The sequence below is a fragment of the Ammospiza caudacuta genome, chromosome 1, assembly GCF_027887145.1.
Source record: "Ammospiza caudacuta isolate bAmmCau1 chromosome 1, bAmmCau1.pri, whole genome shotgun sequence".
Taxonomy (NCBI): Eukaryota; Metazoa; Chordata; class Aves; order Passeriformes; family Passerellidae; genus Ammospiza; species Ammospiza caudacuta.
In genome coordinates, this window is record NC_080593.1 from 120535388 (window position 1) to 120561642 (window position 26255).

At 36.6% G+C, this 26255-nt stretch overlaps 1 protein-coding gene across 1 annotated transcript in view; it reads right to left on the minus strand.

The window, feature by feature from the left end:
• Positions 1–26255, minus strand: part of ARFGEF1 (ADP ribosylation factor guanine nucleotide exchange factor 1) — an 84184-nt gene that overhangs the window by 41043 nt on the left and 16886 nt on the right. Inside the window, exons 2-9 of the mRNA XM_058817333.1 lie at positions 16846–16876; positions 12779–12935; positions 11610–11756; positions 4869–5048; positions 4005–4278; positions 3367–3480; positions 2563–2726; positions 1331–1464 (exon numbers count right to left, since the gene is read on the minus strand). Coding sequence (XP_058673316.1) covers positions 1331–1464; positions 2563–2726; positions 3367–3480; positions 4005–4278; positions 4869–5048; positions 11610–11756; positions 12779–12935; positions 16846–16876 — 1201 coding nt within the window. The remainder of the gene's footprint in view (positions 1–1330; positions 1465–2562; positions 2727–3366; positions 3481–4004; positions 4279–4868; positions 5049–11609; positions 11757–12778; positions 12936–16845; positions 16877–26255) is intronic.

Genomic DNA, 26255 nt, shown 5'->3' on the forward strand with positions numbered 1-26255 from the left:
CTTTGCCAGTCCTAATATGAATGTCAAGGACTCCATGGATTCAGATGAGATTCTCCAAGTGCCTCAATAGCTATTACTGCTCTTGCAAGGCAGTTAATCCACTAAAACCTTTAATAAATGGGCTGCTTTAGACTCAAGAGTACTAACTAAAACCACAGGATTTTCAAGGCATTTCCTGGAAGACAATTCTCAACAATAGTGAGGAAAAATCCTCATGCTCCAGTCTTCATTCTCTAATGTCGTGACTTTTCAAAGTACATTGCTAGATGATTTTAAAAAGTTCCTAGATTAAATCTTCAAACCCTTTTGACTACATCATATCTTTTCAACTTATTAAATCCACATCACTGATGTAACTAAATTGTCTTAAAGTTACCTCCTTTAAAAGCTAGACTCAGAACAGTAAAGCTGATTTTAATTTGAAGAATACCAGGCCTTTCACTGTCATTTGAAATCATATTATAGTTTCAATTTGAGCTCTTAACACTCCTTAGAACAAAAAAGCACCCCTCTTGAAAATTATCAGCAACTGTTCCTAATGTGTAGATCAAATGTATATAAATTATATGCATATAAATCCAAGATCAGAAAGCAAACCTTTCTGCTGACACTCAGAATTTAATACTGGCACCCTTCTACAGAGGAGATTCTGTATCTGCTTTAAAACCAACAGTTCTATAAATGAAACTGAAGACATGGTATCTTCAGTCAGAAGAAACAGCCAAATAAAATCTTTGCTATCAAACATTTGTGTTTTGATTAAGTAGGCTGACAGAAGTGTCCGACCTGAACAAAAGCATGAAACACTTCTTCATGAATTTATCATAACCAGTTATCAGCTCCAGGTGAGGAGTTGATATTAAGTAGAGCCGAGGATGTGTACTGGATACACAAATGTGCTGGTTTCAGCTGGGGTAGAGTTAATTTTCTTCCCAGTGGTCAGCACAGACCTATATTTTGGATGGAGAGCACTATGCAAGAGATAAAAGAAATTCTGAGGCACAACCAGCAATGGTTACAAACCTAGAAGGTACCAAAAGCAGAGTAGTGTGAGCAAGACCAGAAATACCTGATAATCTTCTATACAAACTCTTTTCAAAGCATTATAAACAGCAACTAGGAAGAACATGTTCTACTCATAAAAGGACAGGTGTTAAGAAACTTCTGAACAGGTATACAAAAGATGCATTAACACATAAAGTACTTTTCCAAAGCTTCTACGTTCTTTTCACCATACTGTTAGGTTCTCGTTAACAGGACTCACAAAAAATATTTATATAATTTATTTTTATTGTTAGATTCATTAGGAAAACTTTTAAATTCTACTTACTTTGGATCTGGTGGTCCATCTGACAGGGGCTTCATGGAGAGTTTACACAGTGACCTGAATACAAGGAAGGCATCCTTTTGTAAAATGTGGGAAAACTTAGCACCAGGGGTAGGTCCTGAAGAATTTCCAGATTCCTAAGGAAGTTAACATATTTCAGTATACCATTTTGCATTAGCAGGGCATGCAGGGAAATCCCCACCTCTGAGCAATAAAAGGTTAATATATTATACAATTATAACCAACTCACTTTAGCTATATGGTCTCAAGATCAAAAAACAGAAACATTCTACAGTCCAACTGAAATAAAAATCACTCCTGAAAATGCCCTACTCAGTAAAAAGTCAGAATTAATTAAAGAGCATCTTGAAATTAGGTAGGTCAAGTTTAAGTAGGGTAATTTGCAGTGAATTGCTGCCAGGCTCTTTCAGTAGATAGTTTAAACTAGTTTAAAAAGACCCAAACACCAGACATTTTAATAGATTATGAATAAGTTACCTGTCTGCTGCCAGATACATTTGATAAATGTCTATGGTACAATAAACACCCCTATTACTAATTTCTTGCAATTCTGTATTATTGTTCCATACATAGGTAACATGTTTAATGTTAAGTCTTCTATTTGTATGGCTACATGACTGTAACTTTTTGAACTTTAAAATTATTATTCTCAAACCTAATTACTCAGTACACTCTGACAGCAAATATTCTTGGTCAGCTGACAAGTGTACACATATCTCATACAAGAGAGGGAGTATATTTTCACACCTATTTTGTTAATGAAAATCAAATCCTCTCAGACATGAAACTCTTAATCTGAAATCACTGTATTAAGATCATGCCATCAGCTTGAAATTTCTATTTCTTGTTTGAAAAGAGCACACTAAAATTACACAGGCATGTGTATAATTGGCTGTACGTTTCACTATGTATATTGAATACTAGTTTTACAGTTTCTCAGAAGCACTTCACAAAACAGGAAAATGACATTTCTTGAACAGTAACTCCATGGGACAACGAAAAACATGCTGGGATAAAAAAGACATCACATGCAAAATTTATTCCAAAAAATTTCATTTAAGTAATGCATTGAAGTAAAGCAACATGACTTAATTCTTGAAATTCATCTCAGTAACCTATTTTATGGAATTATACTAATCACTCTGCACAAGCATTGGGCAACATTTAAAACTTAATACTTTTTTTCAGTATTTCCCAATTATATCTGCTTGTACCTGAGTATCATTGGAAGAGACAGATAATCTGTCATCGGGTAAAGATGGTGTATAAGCAACAGAAATTGGAGTTCCTGGAATTCCATTTGCCTGAATGTTTTCACTGTCACTGCCATCCTCTAATGATACAGTTGTGCCATCACCACCTGCAGTCCCTTCCACATCTATCAGAAAAGATGCAAAAATAATTAACAAGCATTATATGAGATTAAAAATACCTTTTAAAGCCAACATTTAAATATGAAAAAAATCATAAGGAGGAGTTTAAGACAGAATTTACATGGCACTACAGAACTATAAAAACTGCAAATATTCCTTATTTCAAATAATGAAAATTACAGTAAGAAATTCAATTACAACTAAACTTGTCAGGGTCACCACTCTACCAAGTTTCCAAGAAGGACTGGTATGGGACATCACCCATTAGTATGATAAACAATTTACAATGAACTGAAAAGTACAGTGAGACACTGCTACTGGAGAGAGGGACCCATTTCTGAAGTGTTCATACAGAAACAAAGTAAAACAATAATTAAAAACAAAACCAAAAAAACACCAAGAATTTGTATTTTAAAAGACCATTAATTCTCCAATATCAAGTGTAAATCCATGTATGAAATCCTGTCCATTTTACTGTTAAATAATGCACTGCTGAAGTCTGACAGCATAACTGTCTTCTTCAGCATGCAAGTCATTTTTAAATGATGATAAATTTTAGTTAAATATTTGAAAGTGGTAAAATAATTCTTAAGGTCAAGAACCAGACTGTAGTTGCTATTGAAATGATAGATATTAATATAATACCTCCAACTACTATGTTCACCATTTCCTGCACAATACTTTCTACAATTTCTTGTGCCTTCTCTTCACACTCATTGCTTTCACCATCATAAGTTCCTCCATCAGCTTTAGAAAGATCTTTAAAAAGAAAAACAAACACAAACAAGGATTAATGAGAAACTCTGACATTAAGATGGTACTTTGCTTGCACTTAATATTTCAGAATAAATGTTTGGAAGCTTCAAAAATAGGTGTTTGCAGAATGCAAGAACTCCAGTGGTTAACCTGATATGTCAATTATTTGCCATTGTAAATGGCAATTAATCTACAGGCCTGTGCCAACAAAACACATCAATTTTGTATCTTCATATACATTAAAACATGGAAAACTTGAGGGTTCTGATATGCTCTCAAAAACTTTCACAATATTACACAGAAGCAAAAAGTAATTTTTGATTCAGACCTACAGAGTGCAGGACTTGAGTTTGCTCTTGAAGGACAGTGGTAACAAGGGCAAATGGGCATTTTGCATTACTCAACTATCTGAAAACTTATGCCTGCATTACTCCAGATTTGGGATAGAAAAAAAAAGACAGTCCTCAAGCCTTTGTTTTTACAGACCTTTTCCCTCCCTCCATGAAACAGAAATACACACTGATTACTTTCTGCTGCTGTGGCTTGGTCAGCTTCTGTCTGTTCATTTTCAGCACTAGAAATGTCAGATCCATTTTCTGCCTCAATATCTTCTTGAAGGCTTTTGTCCACATCGTTTGTGCTGTGGTCAAGCTCTCTCTCATGGTCTTTGGACAGCTGATCAGCCTGTGCTGGAATATGTCTCAAATGAGGTGATTCAGGCTCATGATGGCTTACTGGAGACTGTTGGAGATGGTGTTGCTGTCTGTGTCTTTCCTTTTCCATCTGTTTGGCTTCCTGAAGCTACAAAAGCATTGCAAACACAGAAGAAATTCACTATCAAAATAAAACATTAAGATATATGCATTATTTTATAGAGAAAAGATATCTATTGTCTCTGCTTACACAGTAGCAGTTTAAGAAAATGCATCTTTGTTTAATTATAAATAACTTCAGTATCATGGGATAATCCATTGCAAGAGGGATGCTTACCGACTATGCATGTAGTTCACACCTTCACTATCAAAGAAGGGATGACCACACTACAGAGCTGCCTGCCCTATTAAGAAGCTCAGGGAGTAGATGTGACAATAAAGAAGGTGTGTTTGGAAAAACATCAAGGCAAACTCTTTTTTGTGGTCTCTTGTTCTGGAATCCCCAGAAAGGGAAGAATTTCTGTGACTTCTGTACACCACCCCCACCCCAAACTTCATACTTTCCACCTATTTCAGAGGGCAAAACACAAGAAGAAAAATATCAGATACCAGATTTTTTTTTCTCCTCAAAGTACTCAAGTCAGAAAAGCCAAAAAGCCTTAATAATGATGAAACAAATGTCTCAAGCTGGTTTGCTTTCAAGAGGTAGTTTCTAAATAAAGACACTGAGATACTCACTGCTTGATTTTCCATACGTGCAAAAATGACATTCAGCATTTGTGTTAGAGTGGCCTTGGCTGTAGTTTGATTGATAAGATTTTTGCTTGCTAGGTAGATATTGTAACATGTTCTTACAGCCTGTAGTACTGTTCCTTCGTGGATTTCTATGTGTTGAGATGTTACTGCAGTGAGCAAAGCCTAAATAAACACACATATATACATTTACCAGTCAAAACATTTATCAGTCAAAAAGTTTACAAATTAATAAATATCAAAACTGGACTACTTCTAAAATATATATAAATAAATATTTTGAATACAATTTAATTATGTTTTCCCACATACTCTTGTACCTATATTGGAAAATCATACCAGTTATATTAAACTGAGTGTTTTTCATCAACATATCAAAGTATTACATGTTTCATAGCACATGACAGCATGAAGCAACCAAAGGAACCATCAGAGAGGTAGCTAATAGAAGTCATCCTCAAATTTTCTAAACACAAAACAGGAACAGGCTACCCATTAAAGCCTGGAAGGGAAGTCAAAGGGTCCAAAAGTTGTTTTAGAAATAAATGTAAATGTTATGACCAAAAATTGAGTATGAGGTTAGACAGCTATGCTCAGACAACTGCCTTTTACAACAAGCTCTTTTTGGTAGATGCCAGAACATTGTGTTGGCCCCTCTGCAGAAATTTGCTTATTTCTTCCTGATCCTGGTAATATCTGCCTCTCTTTAAAAAAATAAAAACACATAAGCCTGTAGAAGATCAGATAACACAGAAGTAAGGAACAAATTAGCTTTATGTGAGGCAGAGGCAGGCTGGATTAAAGGGCAGAAATAGAGGCAGATAAAATCTGAGGATAGGGTTTGAAAACATTGTCAGGGATGTGTGTAGGAGAGTGGAAGGGGGGAGAGCCTGGTTTGCAACAGTTTGTATTCATCACTGTAATCCAGTAGAAGGAAAGAGGGAATTTTGAACATTAAAAACTTTGACGGTTACCATTCAATGGGATGTTTGGGGTAAGAAAGAAAGAACTGGAAGCACTGGAAAGCTCCAATTTTTTAAAATTTGTCACAGTTAAAAAAGTTATTTCAGGTTGGATAATTTACTCGTCAAACCACACCTCGCATCTCTTACTGACATTGTCAGAACTTCAAAACACACAAGGCACCAAGAAGTGGAGAAATAGTACCCATCTCTCACTCAAACCCCTTAAAAAGTAACATCAGTCACTCTTAAAAACCAGCTGAACAGCTATTTTTTCCAAACCACTACCATCTGGACCCAACACAGTACATCTTTAGATTAGTTAATATTTCTTTCACTCAGTTACAAATTATATCACTGATACATGTACACACACATACTCAATAATAGGAACTACCTACAGCTCTTCACTTGGAAGACAAGGTCTCTTGCAGCCTAGCACTAGGGACACTAATGAAAGGTGCAGGGGGCTCCAGTCTCCATCTCTGGTTCTGGTGATGTCATTCATAAAGTTAATGTCATCTTTGTGTTATCTTCTGTCTCCTTCTTATATATGGATGAGTAAGAAGCTGATATTTGAAAAGTCAATTTTAACTTCCACCTCAGTTCAGTGAAATCTTATGATGTTTTTTCACCCAACTTTTAATAATAGAAAGTGGAGCCAGCTATTAGAGAAAGGTGACAAGGCTACAGATAGATTATATGCTCTTTTGTTTTAATTGGCTTAACAGCTTGAATTTCCAAACTTTTTTTCAGTATGCTTGTTATGAATAGCAGAGCCTGGTTCTTTTTACACCACCTGATTAGAGGTGTGGAAGCAAAGAAATGCTTCAAACACACACTGAGACATACCTCCTTTAATATCTTAATCCAAATTCACTGAATAATATTTTCTGTGCAGCCTGAGGAATCAGGGTTTCTACAGGGCATCTCCCTGCAGATATCAAACTACCAAGAGTTTACAGAGCTCTTGATAGTCACTTCTTTGGGTTTCTTTCTTTCCCAGGCACTAGATACGAATCTTAATGACTACCATGCACATTTGCAAACTGATAAGCATTTTTAGCTTTGATCTTTTGCTAATATCTTCCATCTTCCTTACAATTTAGAGTCATTCTCAGGCTATTAGTTATTCTAATTTCACATTTCTCTTCTGCTAGTATGCCAGACCAGTAGAAATATGAAAACAAACGCAAGACAGAAAGAATTTTACAATCACTTTCTGAACATCCTTCCCTCTTGACAGTTTCCATTTAGGGCTCAATTTGATGATATGCCCTAGACAACATCACTTGATTCTCTATCATAGAAGAGTGTATCATTATCACAATGTCATAACAGCTAACTCTGAGAAACCACACATTATGAAAAGTGGCAGTATTGCTCCTCTGAAACCCTTGTGAACTCACATGTTAGAAAAATAAACCCTTCCTTTCTCATTTTAGTACTTTAGTACTTTTCTTCAAGTTACTCCCCCTTACTCTGTGACCAAGCAACCACTATGTCCAATACAAGGAAGAAGAGAGGGGTGACAGATGAGTAGAAGACAATTACCTTAGCTCCCAGAAAAGCAGGATTACACAAAATCCAAAACTGCTACAAAACACAGGTCCTTGAGAGATGGAGTAACAAAAGCTCTGCCTTCCTCCCAGCCACACTCTTACTCTTACTTTGCAACAGGTACAGAGCATGAAGCCACCTGTACTATTTTAACAGCAACTCATCAATACAAGTAAAAATCACAGAAAACAAAAAGCACCCTCAGTCGGTTCTCTGGTGTTTAGTTTTGGGGTTTTGTTTGTTTTGAAAGTGGCTTCAGTACATGCAGAGTATTAAATGCTTGCTAGGACAAGGGATGGGGTAAGGGAAAAGTCTAGGAGCAAAGCCTGGACAGACAAATGGCTCTCTGCAGAGGTGAGAACAGCAAGCTACTCCTATGGAGTCATAGCATTATGTTGCTCTTTTCTACCATGTAAAATTTTGCTCTTCAAGGCTTTTTGCAATTGAGTTCCCACTCCTTCTGGTCAGACGTAGCTCATCTGCTCCCACAGTATCCTCACTGTGAGCTAATAAGTAAACAAAAGGAAAAAAAAGCCTACTTTATTTACTCCTCCCCTTTGCTGCCCTTTAGAAACAGAAGGAAACCTTTGTGAAAGGTTAGAGCCGCCTCATTCTCCTTCAGGTCCTTCCAAGGAAGCTTTCTTTGTCACAAAACTTGCAAAAATACCAACAGCCAACAAGCCCTCTTTGCCCTGAAACTACTGGTGACGATTCTGACTGTGAGTTTGTTTCCTTATGCTTTCCCTCCAGTCCTTCATACTTACTGTTCTGTGTTTGGGAAAGACCTTACAGTTCTGTGCTGCCACCTACTTACTATAAATAAAGCTTATTAATTTTTATAAACAACCTATGGCTTTGGGAAAGGAGAAAAATCCCCAGGATAACTTCCTGAGTTACAGATTATCATATCTTTGTGTGACACCCACAGTATTTTTTCTTTTAGCCTGAAGCACATTTGCCAAGTGAATTTTCTATTATTTAAAACAAATGGATTAGAACAGTTCAGGAAGTATCCTGCTTTGTGAGGCAAAACAAATGTAATTTTAAAAGTAAACTAAATTAACAATAATCTTCTACTAAAAACATCCAGCATCCATCTATAACTCTAAACTTTTGATTCCTCTCACACTGAATATTCTATAAGAACAGCACAGTTACAGCAAAATAATGTGACTACAACCAGGAGAAAAATTTTCAACTCAGGGTCAGTTCTTTCTTCCTCTCAGCCAACTCTGATCACCTTATCTTTGGAAGATTTATGACACAGTATAGCTGTCATCTGATCAGCACGGGCTTACTTTGTCTTGATTTCGTCATTCAGTTGCTTGGAAACTCCTGAGTACTTGGAACAGCACATAAAACACAGTAGCCCTAGCTCCTCTCTCTAGTGTGAATTAGCTACTAGAATCACATAATTCTGTTTCCTTTGAGAGGGTCTACAGATTTATTTTCAATTTTTTTTTTAAGTTAACTTGCAGTCCACACACTTACTTATCACAGAATAATGCGTTAGCATGGATCGACTTTTGAAAAACACAGGAAACTGAACTCTTTAAGCCAAAGCTCCTTAAATCAAATAGTCTGCATAGATGTATAATTTTTAAGTGATGCTAAAAAAAGTCACTAAATAACATTCAACTTTTCAGACTACAGCCATCAAGCACACACAAACATAAGTTAAGCTGTAAAAGTACCTATATAATATACACTTTCCATATGGCAAACCAAGGAAAGAAAACACAAGTGTAAACAGTTGATATCATGTTAAATACTGCCTCCTCATCCTTATTCATTCTTTACAGATTAAAAAAAAAAAAAAAGAAAAAGAGTTTTGCCATAGTTTTAGTTCTGCAGGCACCAAAAGGCCAGAAGACACATAAACAGAACTTCAAGACCTCTGCAACTGTCAGTGCAAGTCTGCACTCACCACAAATGCCACAGCAGCCTTAGGAAAGCAAGCCTGGAGGCAGAAAGATTCAATCAAGGGATGTTATTTCACACAATTTGAATAAACCTCTTTTAATTGCATGAGCAGACTAATTACTTGTATTATTTCTGCCACAACAATCCCCACCACAACAACTATACAAGAAAGTTGTGTGGCTTCACATCAGAATTACACCCCAATCAAACTAAACTACAAGGGAAATGAAGGAAAAGGCCAATTTCCCATTCTGGTTCACCACAGAGTCTGTAGAGGAAGAACAAGAGCATCACAGCAGAGGAGAGAACATGTGAGCGATAGGAGCAGAAAAGTTAAACTGGTGTCTCTTGTTGCAGGACATGACTCTAAAGCTTAGATAACTAAAAAAAGACAAAATGCACTTCTCTGTGTCAGCAAGAAGAGTATTTCCTTGGTAGTCAGCAGAAAGGTCTTTTCAGAATGTCTGAGTGCTCTGGCAGTTGGGAACGGGCTGAAAATGACTCCACCCCGGAAAGGCACCCAGCAAGTAGGAAACCTGCAGTGCCTGTTGGCTCTTGCCCCATGATGGCTCCCAGATCCCAGAGTGAGGGCAGCACACTACCCAAGGGCCGCCCATCCTGCATGCAGAACCAAGACAACCCTCCAGAGAGGAAGGTGTCCAAGTGATCAAAGTTCTCAGCTTTCACTGTGGTGTTGATGAAGCAGCTGCCCTGTGGGAGTGCTGCTTATGTTGAGGGTAACAGCCTGGGAACACCAGCACAAAAAAGCAGGAAATCCAGGTCTGCCTTCTATCCCCCTGATGGAATTAAGATTCTTCAGACAACATACTAACCACCAGAACCACAGAAGAGTCTAAGAAGATCATCCTTCAAATCATACTGGAGAAGCAGGGTCCACATTCATCTCCGAATTGAAGTGTTAGGAGGCCTAAGAGAGTATGACTTAGAAGCTTCATTATTCTTTCAAAGTCAAAAGTTCTGGTCTTTGCCAAGGTTATTTAAAATTTTCAAGCTTTTTTTGGTGTTCTGTGTATTGGACAAAAATGGAGTCAAAGTCAAAACAGCACTCTCAACTTTCCTGGTTACTCTAACATGGCAATTAGCTACACGAAAACAGAGAAAGAAATAAGGGCACTAAAAGAGTGTACACACTTAATGCACTTTGCAATTGTTGAAGAATTGACTTTCTCAAATTTTCTCCTGGACAGAAGGAATATTAGCTCTTAAAGCCCCTTCAGGCAGGGAGGATTGGAATAAGAAAGCATTCAAACAGACAGTATTACAATGCAAGAGAGTTATAATAGTTTCAGCCACTGAAAGTTTAAATCAATAAAAACTTCCCTTTACAGGATGAAAAACATCTTAAAGACATGAGCAAAACAACAAAACAAATCTAGAAAACAGCAGCATGAAACAACATTTGTAACAACTATCTGCAGAAGTGGAGTGCAAAAAAGAACAGGGAAGGTTTGAGCTATGAAAAGGAGAAGAACAAAGTACATCCTTTGCATTAATACAAGTAAGTACAATCTGCAAGAAATGTCAATTCCTCAGGATACATATACACAAGATTATGAGGTAACAAATACTCAATTTTGCTTAACTAACTTCAAATGTATTCTTCACTCCTGTTCACCATCACAGTTATTTAAAGACTGCTGTTACAGGAACAGGGTACAGCATTTCCACTAAGCAGCCAAATTCTAGTACTTGGCATAGTAATTTCCTGAAACAAATACCCATAATTAATGGCTGCAATCAGAAATAGGTTCCCCAGAAACTTTTGTACAAACTCCACATGCAACATTTATATAAGCTGTGGAAACAAACCCTGGACCTCCTTCAAGCACAAGTGTATGACACAGCAGTACAAAGCTACCATGGTAATGTCCAACTGCCAGGTCTAATTGCATTTCATCAACAAATTCCAAAATGGATTTTAAAATCTGCTGCTTAATTATCCTTTCTCCCACTGGGAGTGCAGGATTGTTCGACAGTAATTCCTCACAATTAGAGGCTCCACAGGTCTGCTGTGAATGAATTTCACCCAGTGGTCTATGTACTAGACTTGAGACCACAACCATGAGTTGTGCAAAATGCAGTGGAAGAAATTAGGGGAAGGGCAAAGACTAGGGAGTTTCCATCTCCAAGAAACAGGATAAAGAAAATATTTTAACACTACCATGACATTTACAAATTAAGCACTTCTGGTTTTGAACTCTGAGGTCAAGAATGTCTTCCTGCTGCCACCACTATAAATACAGGAAGTATTAAACGTTACCTTTATTATTTGCAGCTGAACCCCTTCGTCTGTTTGAGGGCCTTGAAAACAGCCACATATTGTCTCGATAATTCTATCAATTAGTTTTTTTCCTGGAGCTGTACTGTCTGGAGCATTCCCTGTCAAGTGCCCATATGCTATAAGTTTCTGGAGAGAGGAAAAAAACTCATGTAAATAAGAGCTTTAAAAAATTAAGCCAGCTTTTTGTTAAAATAAATAAATTCACTTGATAGTTCTAACTTGCACAGAATAAATAAAACAGCACCTTTTACCCCATGTATCGTAAAGCATCAAGGATTTTTTATATATCCTCCAGATTTATTCAATTTTCAGTCAGCAACTGCTATACAAAGTTTGTCAGCAAGTTTAAAGTTTTGTTCAGCAGTTAATGTTCTAAACCAAACAGGATTCCAAAAATTAACTCACATCACAGAAGTCTTTATATATAGTCAATATGCAAATGCTTTTTATACCAGATAAACCATCTGCAAACACTCTCTATTTGAGCTACTAGCTGGTGTTCTACTTTTTAGAGTTTCTTCTGGTGTTTGGTTTTCTAGTATCCTTTGCTTTCCCTAGGTCTTCAATAGTTAGAAGTGAAATTAATTACAAAATTAGTAAAATCCTCTTCTGAACACTTTAGGCACAAGAGTACTTGTAAATCCCCAAGCTACACAGAGTAGCATCATGGTACAAGAGCAGGCCAAGCACACATGTGCCTGTGACTGTAAATTGAGTTCACTGTTGGGCTGCTCTGGAGGAGTGAATGGCTAAACACAATGCAGTAGAATTTCTTCTGAAAACATTACAGGAACCTCGAGAGCTTTGAGAGACTAGACATCTCAAATTGTAAATATTTTACTGCAATTATAAATAGTATAAAATGAATTTCTAATGCTATACCTGCTGTGTTCGCTCAACACACATTTAAACACATGAAAATAGGTTGCTGTACATAACAACCCAACCAGGAAACCCTGGTAAAACACACAAAGAACAACACACATACACTACATAATAAATCAGGCATACATTCATCTTTTGTGAGAAACACATTCTGTAAAGTAAAATAATAAAAACCCCATGACATTATTTATTTCATATAACTACTCCCCCTCCAAAGCATCAGGATTTTACAGTTGATAGTAAAAACTCATCTTCATACAGACCTGTAAACAATCTAGAGATGTACTGACAATCCTGGGGCACTTGGACTGGCATGCCAATTCAAATGGTAGGAAGTATTTGTCCGCTTCAATGAAGCTTGTCTTTGATTTCACAGGTGGAAGAGTGCTTGAACCAGACTTTGCTTCTCCATGAGGGGGACTAAACAGAATGACTGTATTAGAATACTGTAAAGTGATCACACAAATTGTTCTCACCACCACAATGTTTATGAATGAAATAAAATATCAAAAACATTAACATTAGGAAAGACAAACTTCTAACAATAGTAATCCATGAAGTATTCGTAACACCTTTTATACTTCATAGCTCCTTCGTGGACCAGGCAAATTGACCCACTTGCCCACTAAGGGGCTATCCAGTGGTACCTGCTGGTATGGAAGCAGAAAGACTTGCTTCCTCTCAAATACCAAAGGACTCCCCTTACTAGACAGGCAAAAGCAACAAACTAACAGAACAAAATGAGCAGAACCTTTATCTCAATCTCTGCTTCAGGTAACACCACTTAATTTAACAGTCGAGTGGTTACCAACATATCTCACTTGGGTAAATGATCTGAAAATACTAACTGTACAAAAGCAAGACAATTCTGAGCTGTTGAAGTTTCATTGATTACAGCACCTTTAGAAAGGTCACGATCATTAATGTCACAGAAGGATAATTAGGAATGGGTCATTTTTCACTAATTTGAGTGCATCAATGCAGTTCTGCTTTGGCTCAAAGCAAGATATTTAGATTTTTCATTTCATAGAATAACTCATCACCTTTATATAAAGCATTCCCAACCTTTTTTTTGCACTCACAGGTACCTTTAGATAAAAGGTAAACAACACTGGCTTGAAAAGCAGTATTAAAAAAAGTGCAAAATGTCATATTCTGTAGTGAAGGCTCACAGAATTCTTGCAGAAATTCAAATAGATCTTGGTAGAACAACTGCATTGAAATACAGCATGCACGTTGCTAATTAAAACAGATGCTTCAAGGAATGCACTCAATTTCATGTTCCCAAAGTAGAAGAATGGACTGCTAAGAGTTCATTATAAATCCACAGCATGACTGCAGTCCCACACATTATAGAGTGGGCCTTAAACTAATCAATACAAATTACTTTCAGCTTTTCAAGGAGCAGGCTGGATTGTCCTTCAGATTGTATCTGTCACCACATTCAAACAGATCTTGTTTAGGTTGCTTAAAAAGGGCACCCAAATTCAAGACTTAAGAGTGAGTAATTAGTATTAAGATGCTACTTTTTACTGGCTACATCTCTTTTGAAGGTTTAAGAATTTATCCCTACACATTTTTTTCCTGAAAGAAAAAAAGAAACCTCTGAAGAAGGCCAGAGTTGTTTTGGGTTTTTTGGGGGTTTTTTTGTTGGAAGCATAACTTTATTTATTGCTCTGTATTTTTCTGCTGGAAGCAGAGCTCTTTTGAACAACACCATAATCAGATAAGCTACAGAGGAAGTACATGATTCTTCTATGTTCCTGAATCTCTCTGATACTCCCTATAAAAGCTTTACTCTGAGGAATGAAAGGGCAGTTATCTGTTGCTTGTGTCTTATGACAAGACTATACGTCATTGGGTGATTATGCCCATTGAAACCATTAAAATTAAGTTTAAAAGACCACTCTGGAAATAAACCCAGAATTGTTCAAAACAAGGAGCAGGCCATGGTGAGATTCCAAAAATGAAGAACCCATGCCACAGCAAGCTGCTACATTAGCCTGGAGCATCTCCTATTCTCTGAATTGAAAGCTATTTCAAAATGGGCAAGATACTAAATATGGAAGATGATGCACATTTGTCTCTGGAAAAGCAACTCAGTAAGCTCTTCACACTGCTGGTAATGTAAGGGAAGGGGATAGCAGAGACAGGAGAAGAGAAACTCAAAAGCACTTCTTAATATCAGTGAATTGCTTCTAAACCCAGCAACGATTCCCAACACCTTCTTCCCCCAAGGCATCTACAAAGCATGGGAATTATGAAATATGCTGGTATTTATGTATTAGCCATAGAGAAAGGCTAAGGTATGTATCAAATAATGGATTTGGAAATTTATTTTGGCAGCATTTGCTGTGTAATGGTTACATAAATCAGCTTGTACTTTTTTATTCCCTTCCCCTGCACCCCACTACCAAATATCAGTTCTGTTTAAAAAATAAATAGCAGAACAAAAGGAGCTGTTTTCCATGCAAAATTTCTGGAAAGTGGAAATTATCTACTCTTCAGTTCATTCTAGGTTAACTGAGATCAATTACCTTGAACAGGGACTGGAAAAATTTAAACACTCATCATTAGAAATCCCTTATTAGGACATTTGAATCTCAATTACGGAAGTAAGATCCTGAAAATAATTTAATAGACTATGAATTCTCTCTATTCTAGGGCCTAGAAAAACAGTATTTTCTACTGCATCTAAACAATTTGACTCTACAGTAAGAATAGAGAAGTCCATTCACAATTTCCAAGACCAGCAAAGCCTTCACAGTAGCAAAAGGTTACTGTCAAAATAAAGACAGCACCAAAGAAACCAAAATCTATTTAGAAAATGGCTATAGGAAGATAAGACATCCAAATTCTACTCCCAAAAATATCCCAACTTCAGATATTGATAGGGCAGAAATTATGCACTGGAAGTTCAGAAATGGCTCAACCACATTTGTATAAATTATTTTAATTCTGTGGTCTCATTAGTTTTAGCATGGTATTTAACTACAGGACTGGATATTACTTTTCCTTATTCAGTGCCCGGAACAAATATCTCCCACTGAATATTTAACATAAAGCATTTTTTCTTATCATGCCTCACAATGTGGACTTCTGCTTTATTTATACCACTCTAAGAAAAACCTATTATAAATTCATATTATTACTTTCTGTCTGAGACAATCTTGTAGTGCTGGATGCAATGTTTTCTAAACGCTATATAAATATGAAATTTATTTTTACAATCTTACTGTGAGCTCATTGTATTTACTTCATTTGCTGGGGGAAAGCAAAGCACAATTTCAATCAGATGCACCCTTTAAGTTTTACAAGCCCAATTTTATAAGCTGCAAGACTAAATTTTTCAGCATATTTGATTTTATTAAGTTTTCTTTTACATCTTCTTAAACAAAGTTCCCACTGACTTAATTACTGCTGGAAGTGATTCTATTTTCCAAACCAAAACTGTAGATTTCTGCTCAAATATCCAGGAGATGAAGCAGAAATCCTTAGCATCCAACACTGAGGTTTTAATGATTTGCCCAACTCTGAAATCCAGTTACAGGGCAGAATAGAGATCCCCAAGCAGCACCCAGCTGCCTAAGAACATTTTCATCCTCAGTTTCACCCACTGATCCAATTCTCTCAATAAGTGGTATGAACAGTCTTCACCTCACAGTCCTGACTCAGAGTTAGGAACACTGGATGAGGAAGACAATCCTGTGGAAAATGTAACAAAATGCCAATAACAGATCCCACAGCTCAGCAACAGTTAGAAGTTAGTTGACAGCAAAAGACTGCTGAATGCCAATTTTTGGTTTTACCATCACTTGTAGAAGAATTGCCTTCACAAATCTATACCTATTCCCTAACAAGGTCCTTTCCAGACACTAAATTTGCCAGTTACATTACTTTTCTCTGCTCACTCCCACTTCCTCGCCCCAACCTCCTCCCTCTGATCACTCCAAGTATTTTACCTGCATTCTTCCTCCCTCTCTGAATCTACTTCAAGGCTCTTCCAGCAATACATTGAAATAAATTTCTGTGCCATCCACGAAGACCTTTTCCAACTCTGATCCCTCTTTCCTATGCTCCCTTGTGGCCAAAGAGTACCACCCTGCTCCCTTCTAAGCACCTTCTGCTGCCTCTCCTAAGTCCTGTGCCCTGCACCAGAACAGCCAGACACATAAAGCAGCACTATCTGTACATTTCCAGATACCAACAACCACCCAAAATACACTGAAAATGTTTTTCAGAGAGTCCATACTCCCCATGCAGAATAAGTATGGTACACATTTTAAGATGTTAAAAGCACTATCACTTAATACAATGAACTATCACATACCTTTGCTTTTCTGTTTCAGCCTTTATTTCCTCTGTAAAATGAAACAAAGGCATAGTTATAGAAATGGCATCATAAGCACATTTATAAAATTAAATAACAGAAAACTACTGGATAGCAAAACTATTTAGGCAACCAGGATTATTATAAAACAGAAAATACATGTTTACAGTTTCACAAGTACCTGTACTCTCCACCTGCACTGATTGCAAACTGTATCATAATTACTTTGCAAACCTATATTAAAAACTGGATGCTTAAATTTGCATGCAGCCATGCCAGATAAACTTAATGTCCCTGGAATGCTTCTGTGAAGACATTGGCCAGCTCTTTTCACAGCTGATGTATATAGAAATAATAAGGAAAACACAAATATTATTCAAACTATTAATTTACCCATAAAGGATATAAAATATATACTGCTTGATAAATATACAGAAACACAACCAAACAATCCACCACGGCTAGTTCTTACATGAAATCTGAATGACCAAGTATCATCCCTGGTTTTAAACAGTGTGAGATACCACAGTAATGACTAAGGGAGAGGAAAAAAGTCTGTAGCACCTCTATTTCACATTATTTTATAATATATTATAACAGAAGGATGAATAGTTTGCAAACATTTTCAGCAATTTTTTAACTATGTATTTTCAAAATAATTTTAAATTACTGCAACTAATTTTAGGAAACATCTTTGAGTCAAGACCAGTCTTGTCTATTCTCTAGTCATTTTGCATGCTTAAATCACAGGGAATTTCATAAAGCCTAGGCTTTCCAGTGCTGAAGCAATACATACTTAAAATAAACTGTACAGGATCAAGAATGAATGCATGTGTGTGTTTGTGTTTTTAAAGAAATCTCAGGAGATGTATTCCAGTGTCAAGTCCTGCTCAAACATGCAAAGCCATAATCAACTAAACCAAACACTATACTTTGATTTTTGTGTATAGGCCTTGAACTAGCGGCATGGATTGATTCTGACAAAAACCATAACAACTTAATCTTTCTAACCAAGCTCCCATGCAGCAAAAGCACACTTTGTCTGCCTCCTGTCCTTCATTTGCTATTTCACATGGTCATACTGATTCACTTACCAACACAGGCTCTCATGCTTGGTATTTTATCACAAATCACTTGTAGCAAATATGTTTACTAACTCACTTTCTCAACATCCAGAGAACTGAACATATGGAATGCACATCACCTAAAATCTGTATCTTACTTCTGGTAAGACTGATGGTCATATTTACACTGAGAGGTTAGCAGGTCACTAGTTCATCCCAGAAATAACTACTCCAGAAGTTGATCAAATCTGGGCTACCCAGGATTAGACAAAACATAAAAATAATTCCATATTCTAGGCACTAAGCATTCCTCAGTAAGTAGCAATAATAAGACTCATGGTCTGCAATGTTTCAGTAAAGTATACCTTCCTCCCAGATTATGACATTACGACTTTTACTCACTTGGAGACAAATTCCTGACCAACAGAAAGGAGAAGAAGCTCTCTTCCCCCCTTCCAGAATCTCCATACCTTCCATTATTTTACCTCCCACCTTAGCAATTCACATCCAGGAACTCTGCTCCCTGAGATATGCTGAAGTCTGTCCATCAAACAACATTATCAACCAACAGATAAAACGGAGTGACTTCCAAGTTTACAGTTTCCAACAAAACTGACCAGAGGTAAAAAGCTTTTACAAGTATCATTCTAATTAAATTACTACCATTTCAAGCAGCATTGCCTAAGTCTATTCATGTGAAACCACTGATTTTATAATGTATGTTAAATAAAACGAAAGGTTCTTACAGTGGCTGATATCAATTATTTTTACAAGACTAGAATATTTGTAATTGCAGAGAAGCATGATATAATACTATTAGTATGAACAAGGTAAAACAGCAAACTTGAACTTTACTTTTACCCTTGAGAATAGAGAAAATCTAATTTCTTTCACTGTCTGATTGCTGCCTCTGCTCTCAGAACACAAGTTAATCACAGCACAATTTCACGGTCACATATCAACTACATTCAGTAGGAAGCATACAAAAATTCAAGAAGCATTATCACCAGAAAACCAGATTATAATAAAGGTAACTAACAATTCTCATGTGAGGTAACTAATCTGTTAAAGACAGATGAACCAGAACAGTTACTGATGCATTCTTTTCAATGGGAAAAAGTAATCTCTGCAGAACTAAAAATTAGCTGGAAAAGAAAGATGAAGCCAGGCTTGACAACATTCCTTAATTTGCTCTCCCTCTCTCCAAACACACAACCAAAACTGCAACAGAGAGGATCTCAGAGCCAGAAAAGCTTATTATCTCAGAATTACCATTCATTCTGGGAAAGAAGAAATAAAGAGAATGTAAGATGCAAGAGCAGGGGATGAAAACTGTAGGGAAGGACAACATCTTCCTCTGTATTTTTTGTGATGTAAACACAGAATTACTGTGAAAAACAGCTCAGATTACTCTATGGTACTGAAACAATCACGTGCCCTAAAATGGAACTAGTTGTCATTATTTAAAAGTGCAGCAGAAATGACAAAATAAACCCCTTCTGAATCCCCCCTTCACACACAGATCCAGAAGACCTCTTTACAGAATTCTGTGACCTCTATGACAGAATTAATGGAAATACACAAAGCTTTTGCACACCAAAGCTAGAGCTGATCAAAGAAATATATTATTTTGCAGTTTTACAATGGCATGCATCAACCGTTTCCCCAAACAGGCAAAATGAGTCATGTACATGAGTTTCAACACAATTTTCCATTTCATCTACACTTTTACAGACCATCATAATTTCAAAGAAATCTCTGAAAACAACTAAGACCTTTGTTGTTGGTTTTGGTTGGGTTTGAGTAATTTTCTTCACAGCAGGTTGTAGATGGTGCTGTTTTTTGTGCTGGAAGCACTCTTGATAACTCAGGAACGCTTCAGTTAAGCAGCGCTGACAGAGAGTCAAGGGTTTTTTTCAGTTTCTCACTCCACCCCACCAGTGAGTAGGCTGGGGCTGCCCACCACAACAGCCAGCCCCTACAGACCCCAGGGGTATTGCATTCCCCAGGGTGTCACACTCAGCAATAAAAAATTGGGGAAGGGTGTGTGTGTGCAGTTTGCCTGTGCTGCTTGGGGACTCGCTGATAATTGGTCACTAGCAGCGGTGAGCTACTGCATTTTTCTGCATCACACGTTTCTTGTGTTTGATTTTCCTTGTCATTTGTCCCTACTTTCCTTTTTTTTAATTCATCTGTCTTTATCTCAATCCAAAGTTTTTGCCCTTTTACCCTTCCAGCTCTCTCATATAAGCCAGTTAGTTGCTGGCCAGAGATAAACCACAACAGGCATCCATAATTTCATTCTCACCTCTCCAGCTTTAATTCACTATGTTTAACATGACATTTGAACACTTTTCCTTACTCTCTTCAGACTGCTTACAGTTTTCAGTATAAAAAACCTCAAGCTAGTTTCCAGTTTTCCCTCTTTTCCTTTAACACCTTATAACCAACTAATCTCATGTGCAACTATGAAATCAACAAATTTCTCTGTAATGACTAACACCAAACAGCAATATCAAAATGTCCAAGCAGGTCGAGTAGGTGCTGTGGGCAGTACTGGATTGTAACACCGAACAAAACTCCAATTTAAGAATAATTCACTGTTTACCTCCTATATCCAATTCAAAGTATGATTTAAATCTTTAAAAGCATTTCTAATAACCTAAATTTCAAATGGGTATCTTTAGGTATTATTTCCTTCTGGTTACCTAAACATGCTGTCATAGTAAGTGAAGTAAAAATATTCTAGAGTGATACTTTGGCAGAAGTCAAGAATAACAGTCTCATCAAGTAAGGAATAACTAAAATGTTATCTTCAGGATTGCTACACAGAGCTAAATTCTATTATATCATCATCAAACTGTACATCAGATTACAGGAAAAAGAATTCTTATCGAACTTGCTCTTGGAAAAAATGCAAACTACCACGAAGTGGAAAAATACTTTACAAGTTCATTATAAAATATGATGGTAGGTAAACCCCACACATCTAAAAGTACTTAATACATCTCATTCTATTTTTCCATTCTTGCATCAGAATTGTATTCAAGAACAAGTACATATTACATTCCCACAATACTGTATTCTAAACAACTGCCAGAGAAGCACATGCATAATTCTTAATTCCACAAGAATCTGCACATCTAAAGCCTAATTCTCACTGTAAGTATCAGAATAAAAGCTTATTAAATATATAATGACTTCAAGACAGAAAGCAGTAGCATTTTAAAGAACTGTAACATCTTAGGTAATCAGAAGGCAGAACTATCCAAAGCAGCACAGGCTGCAATAATTCAAGGAAACAAGTCAATGTTTGGCGTTCACATGAATTATACCATAGATAACTACTGTGAGAAGGAAGCAATTTGCATTCAATTCTTTCAAGTCAAAGCAGGTGGATAAGATCCAAGGAACAAGCAGTGAAGATGAATTTAAATTACACCGCTATCTATATTAAAAAAAGGTGAAATCAAATTAAAGCATTAAAGCTTTGCTTGAATTGACTTAGCTTGCATTCTTCCATCCAAGTATTCTAGCGAGGGTCTCCAGTATCATACAAAATATTGAGGCAAATAAATGATTTAAAGACCCCACATTTTCCCTCATTAACAATACAGAAAATACTTCTCCATTTCAAGGTACACAAAAACTCTGTAATATAAACCTAGAAATTCCTTATTTATTTGAAAATAACTTCAATTAACTACACTCCCAACTATGCAATAAGATTATTACACATATGGTAACAATTCATTTTTAAAAAGTACCAAGTCTGAACTTACAGTAGTAAAGCCATGTAACTATGACAGGGACAAAAATACCAATTTCCCCTTCAAAGAGAAGAAATTCCAAACAGATAATGCTGAGTATGTTCTCTCCCGAACTGGGTTATTAGAATATATTTCTGAAGAAACATCTCAAACTTACTTCATTTCTGCACATCTGTAAGCTTCAAGCAGTGTTGAAAAATCTCACCTATTCAGCTAAAGTACTAAGACCCAAAAGGCACTAACAGACTCCAGGGAAAAACCTAAAATAATTACATCTAAGGAGCCCAAATAATGGAACTGGAGAAACATACAGCTGTTTTTAACTCAAGCTCCACTATCCTAAAAAAATTATAATCCAGAGATGCCCTCTGTGGGCAATTTTTGCTAAGTCAGTACATTTAAGAAAAAACAGTAAGTTTATGTCAAAATACATGCTGCAAATTTAGCACCTGCTTTCACCCAAACATTATCCTTAACATCTAAGCCACTTACAGATCATCCACAAAGCTTAAGATTTGCCAAGAGACAGTGTCCAGAGCACACACACAGACTACTGAGGCTTCCAGCTGACCACTCTTCTTGCTGCCACAGAGCCTTTGTGCCACTGCCTCTGAACTACCCCAGTTTCAGTCTGTTTCCTTACCAGAAAGGAATGAAAGGAAACATACTAAGGACGTATGGAGAACTGTCCAACCCAGATTATGGTATTTTCCTGTTCTATTTGATTTTTAACTGTAGCAGTTAAATTAACTACTAAGAGGTGTAATTAACTTCATGAACTTTTAATAAATCTATCTGCAATGTCAATGGAGTATCAGTGTATGCAATAGCAAACAGACAAAAACCAGAAAGCTTTATAAAAAGATCCATTGGGATCTCAAAGCAGCACAGAATAATTAAACAGTTTAGTTTAACACTGTACTAATCTATTCCCCTAGATTATCAAATCAGGTTGACCTGCCTAATACTGGTAATAGTGCAATGAAAATTCATTACAGAAAGACAGTACTTAAATTATTTGTATTTTGGGTTGCCTGCAAAACAAACCACTCATTATGAAAGCTGAAATTGTTTCTTAAATGGAATTCCCAAGATACATATCACAACACTATGTCTTCCTCTAAATCCTACAAATAGCTTTTCCCATCATACCTTCCAGGAGGAACAGAGATCTCCCTTCCCTCAAACCCCCTTCAACACAGTCTCTAGAAAAGGTGGACAAAAAACCCCCTTATTTTTGGGAGTCCAAGAACAGGCTGATAATGGCAGTAGTGTGCTGATTTTCTTCTGTTTTAACCCAGCTAACCTAAAGAAAAATGAGATTGGAAGAAATGCAGATGCAAGTACAAGCACATATAGCATCAAAGTGTGAATTTTACCTGTGTACATCCTCTTCATTGTATAATATCATGAGTGTTCCATCCCTTTAAAAATTCCTGAGCTCAGACTTTAGCACAGGCCTTCAGTGAGAGTTTATTCACACATCTGTACAACTGCTAGTTCTTGCTGGGGTTATTTAAACCTTTTCAGTACATTTAGTTTCCTCTGTCTGTAAAATTATAGCTCACACAGCAATGGCACAGGGACAGAAAACAGCAAAGTTCTGTACATATTTAGGAAAATCACTGCTGTGGTCTCATTTAGCATGTATATAACAGAAAATAATTCTTGTACAGACAAATAAAAGAATCTCAGGAGTATATTTGAACACTTCTACTTGCTTTCCATTCCAACATATTACACTGTTGCAATTTCATGTTTACAGGTATCCAAGGAGTAACCAAGGAAGCAGGTTAATTTAAGAAGCAGCCTTCCAAACAAACAGCAGTTATATTTTGAGTCTGATAACTGTTGATGAAATTCTGTATAAATCCTCCTCGTTGTGCTCTACAAAATCTTGAAATCCTCTAATCAAGAGAAATGCTTCCTTGGTATGAGAAGTCATATCTCATTCTCTTTGAAAAACATGGAGGAATAACCTTTGAATCATGTACAGAAATATTTACATATACATACACACGAAGTCAAAACTCAGAAGTCACAAACACTGACTTTGGTAGCATGCTTCAACTTTAGATGACACTAACTCCTTTGAAGAGTGCTAATACAGGAAAGGAACAATATCTGTTGTTACTTCCCATGCCCTATTTTCTGATATGCTACAGATTCACAGCAAATCCTGTCCAAGTGTTTCTCTACTTTTATATCTGCACTTCAAAAGCTGTTATGTCTCATGCTCCTTATTGTTTTGCGTTTTTTTAAATCTTTGAAGCAATCTTCTCCTTTATTCTCAGTTTTCTTTTTAGCCATTTTTAGATGGCACTAATACTAGAACTACAGGCTCTCCCCAGCCCTGCTCACAATATACCATTCAGGAATATGCAACTCTGCTGTAAATTTAGAAACCCGAATGCACAGCCTATCTTGGTTCAGTCAAACTTAGTACCTGCTCCTTCAGTTTATTACATATGACATTTTCAAATACAGAATCACTGGCAAATTATACAAAAGCAGAAACTACTCTAGTGGCCTTATTCTGCTTAAAATTAATTCAGAATAATTCAGTCCACAGGGGTTTTATAACTGGTTTTCTGTAATAATCCTTCTATTTGCTAAACCAAGTTGAGACTACTGTCAAGTTGCTTCTCTACTTGAGGAGCAGTGACACACATAGAGGTCACACACTGCCAAGGATAACTGAACACTGGTCATTCCTAATAGTATTTATGTTCTAACATGTGGCTGAAAAGCTCACTTCCTACAGCAGTAAATCCTCTGCTTCCCCTCATTACTATATGGGTCATCCTTTATTAAATCTACAGCAAACTCCCAGCCACACCCAAATTTGTGGCTTTTTCTTAGATAAATATGAAAGAAGAAAAACAGACTTTTTAAACAGTTACAAGAGGACAGCCATGCAGATTTAGTTTAATCAAGAAGGGCATACCTTTCAAATACCTTGTGCCACCCTTTGGCACCTCTTCCCACAATCTCTGTGAGTAAGTTTCATGCTCAGAACTGGTGGTACAAGTTGCTGAAAAGGTCCATTAACATAAAAGGAGCTTGGTTGCTTACCAAACAGTCACCCAACCAGACTAAAAAAAGGATCTTGCCAAGACAGACAGTTTTCCAGTGCGCTTTAATCCAGTCTATCTGAGGATGACCACCAAAAAAGAAGTTCCTCCTATTCCACTGTCTGTGCATATCTGCACTGTCCTTAGACAATACCTACCAAGGCACTGCATTTAAATAGCCTGACAATTTTAGTTTTCATTAGGTCAGAGAACTATTTCAACTCACTGTAGATCTACATGACCCTGAGTTGCCATACCTCATGTGCATCTCATGTTTTGGGAAGGAAAAGCTGGAACAGAATTGCCCATTGCAGTGTACACCAAAAAACGCATTGGAATAAATACACTGCAAAAGGTCTATAAAGTCTACCCACTATGTCTCATCAACATCAGTGCTATTTTTATAAAATGAAGTAAAGTTTTGACAGGACAATGATGTTTCTTTATCACATAATGGGGAGAAAGCCTGCAGCTGTATATTCTTCTTCACATTCACAATGTATATAGTTTTTCTTACTCTTCCTTCTCACGTCACATATTAAAACACTTGTGAGTCGTGTAAATTCTGCTTCTATAGCCTACAATTCCAGCAACACAGCAACAACTATTCAAATGGAGACAGGCAGCACATTTTGAAAACATCATAAACTTCATGTGGATATTTTTATTACTTTTTTGTAATTCTTGCTGCTTAAAGAAAGAAGGTAGCACACGTGTGCTATGCACACAAATGAGTCAGCTACAACTCAGAACAAAAAAAGACTATTCAGCAAGAAAAATTTACAATAATGTTCAATGTTCTGAACAGCAAAAAATAAGTTACTACTTAACATCTCTTTCCTCCTGCCTGCATCATCTATCTATATTAAATCAGTACAACCGTCTTGCACACCTGCAATAGAACTGCAGATGGATTTTACTAGTTAAAATGTAACAAAGCAAAACAGATTAAGAACATAAATATTGATTTTTTAAACTTACATTTTAAAGACTTTTAAAAAAAAAATCCCACAATATAAATGAGTTCCTACACCTGGTTTTACCATGTGGTGAAGGGTAGGATGGGGAAAAAACAAATGCTTTACTCAGTATTACTGCTACTGTTGGGGAAGTACAGGTTTGTAAGTTACAACCGATTGGAATAACAGAACAGAAAATGAAATTCAACATGGAAATATGAAAATGTGCATTGAGGAAGGTCATTTATTTCTTTAGTAAAGAATACGAGGGGAAAAAATTTTGCAGAGAAACACCAAAATAAGACAGATCTCCTACAAGAGTTTGACCAAAGGGCACACTACAACTGTTTAGGTCCAATTTGCTACAACTTAAAGAAAAAGCCATTTCACTAAGTGCAACAGCATACAAAAAGATTCTTACCAGTATCTCTCATAAAAATAGCACATGCTGGACTAAGAAAAGCGAGAATTGCAAGTCTTTGGAGACAAACAGACAAAACAAAACCTAAACAAACCATAAAAAGCAGCTTCTCTGCCTCAGGA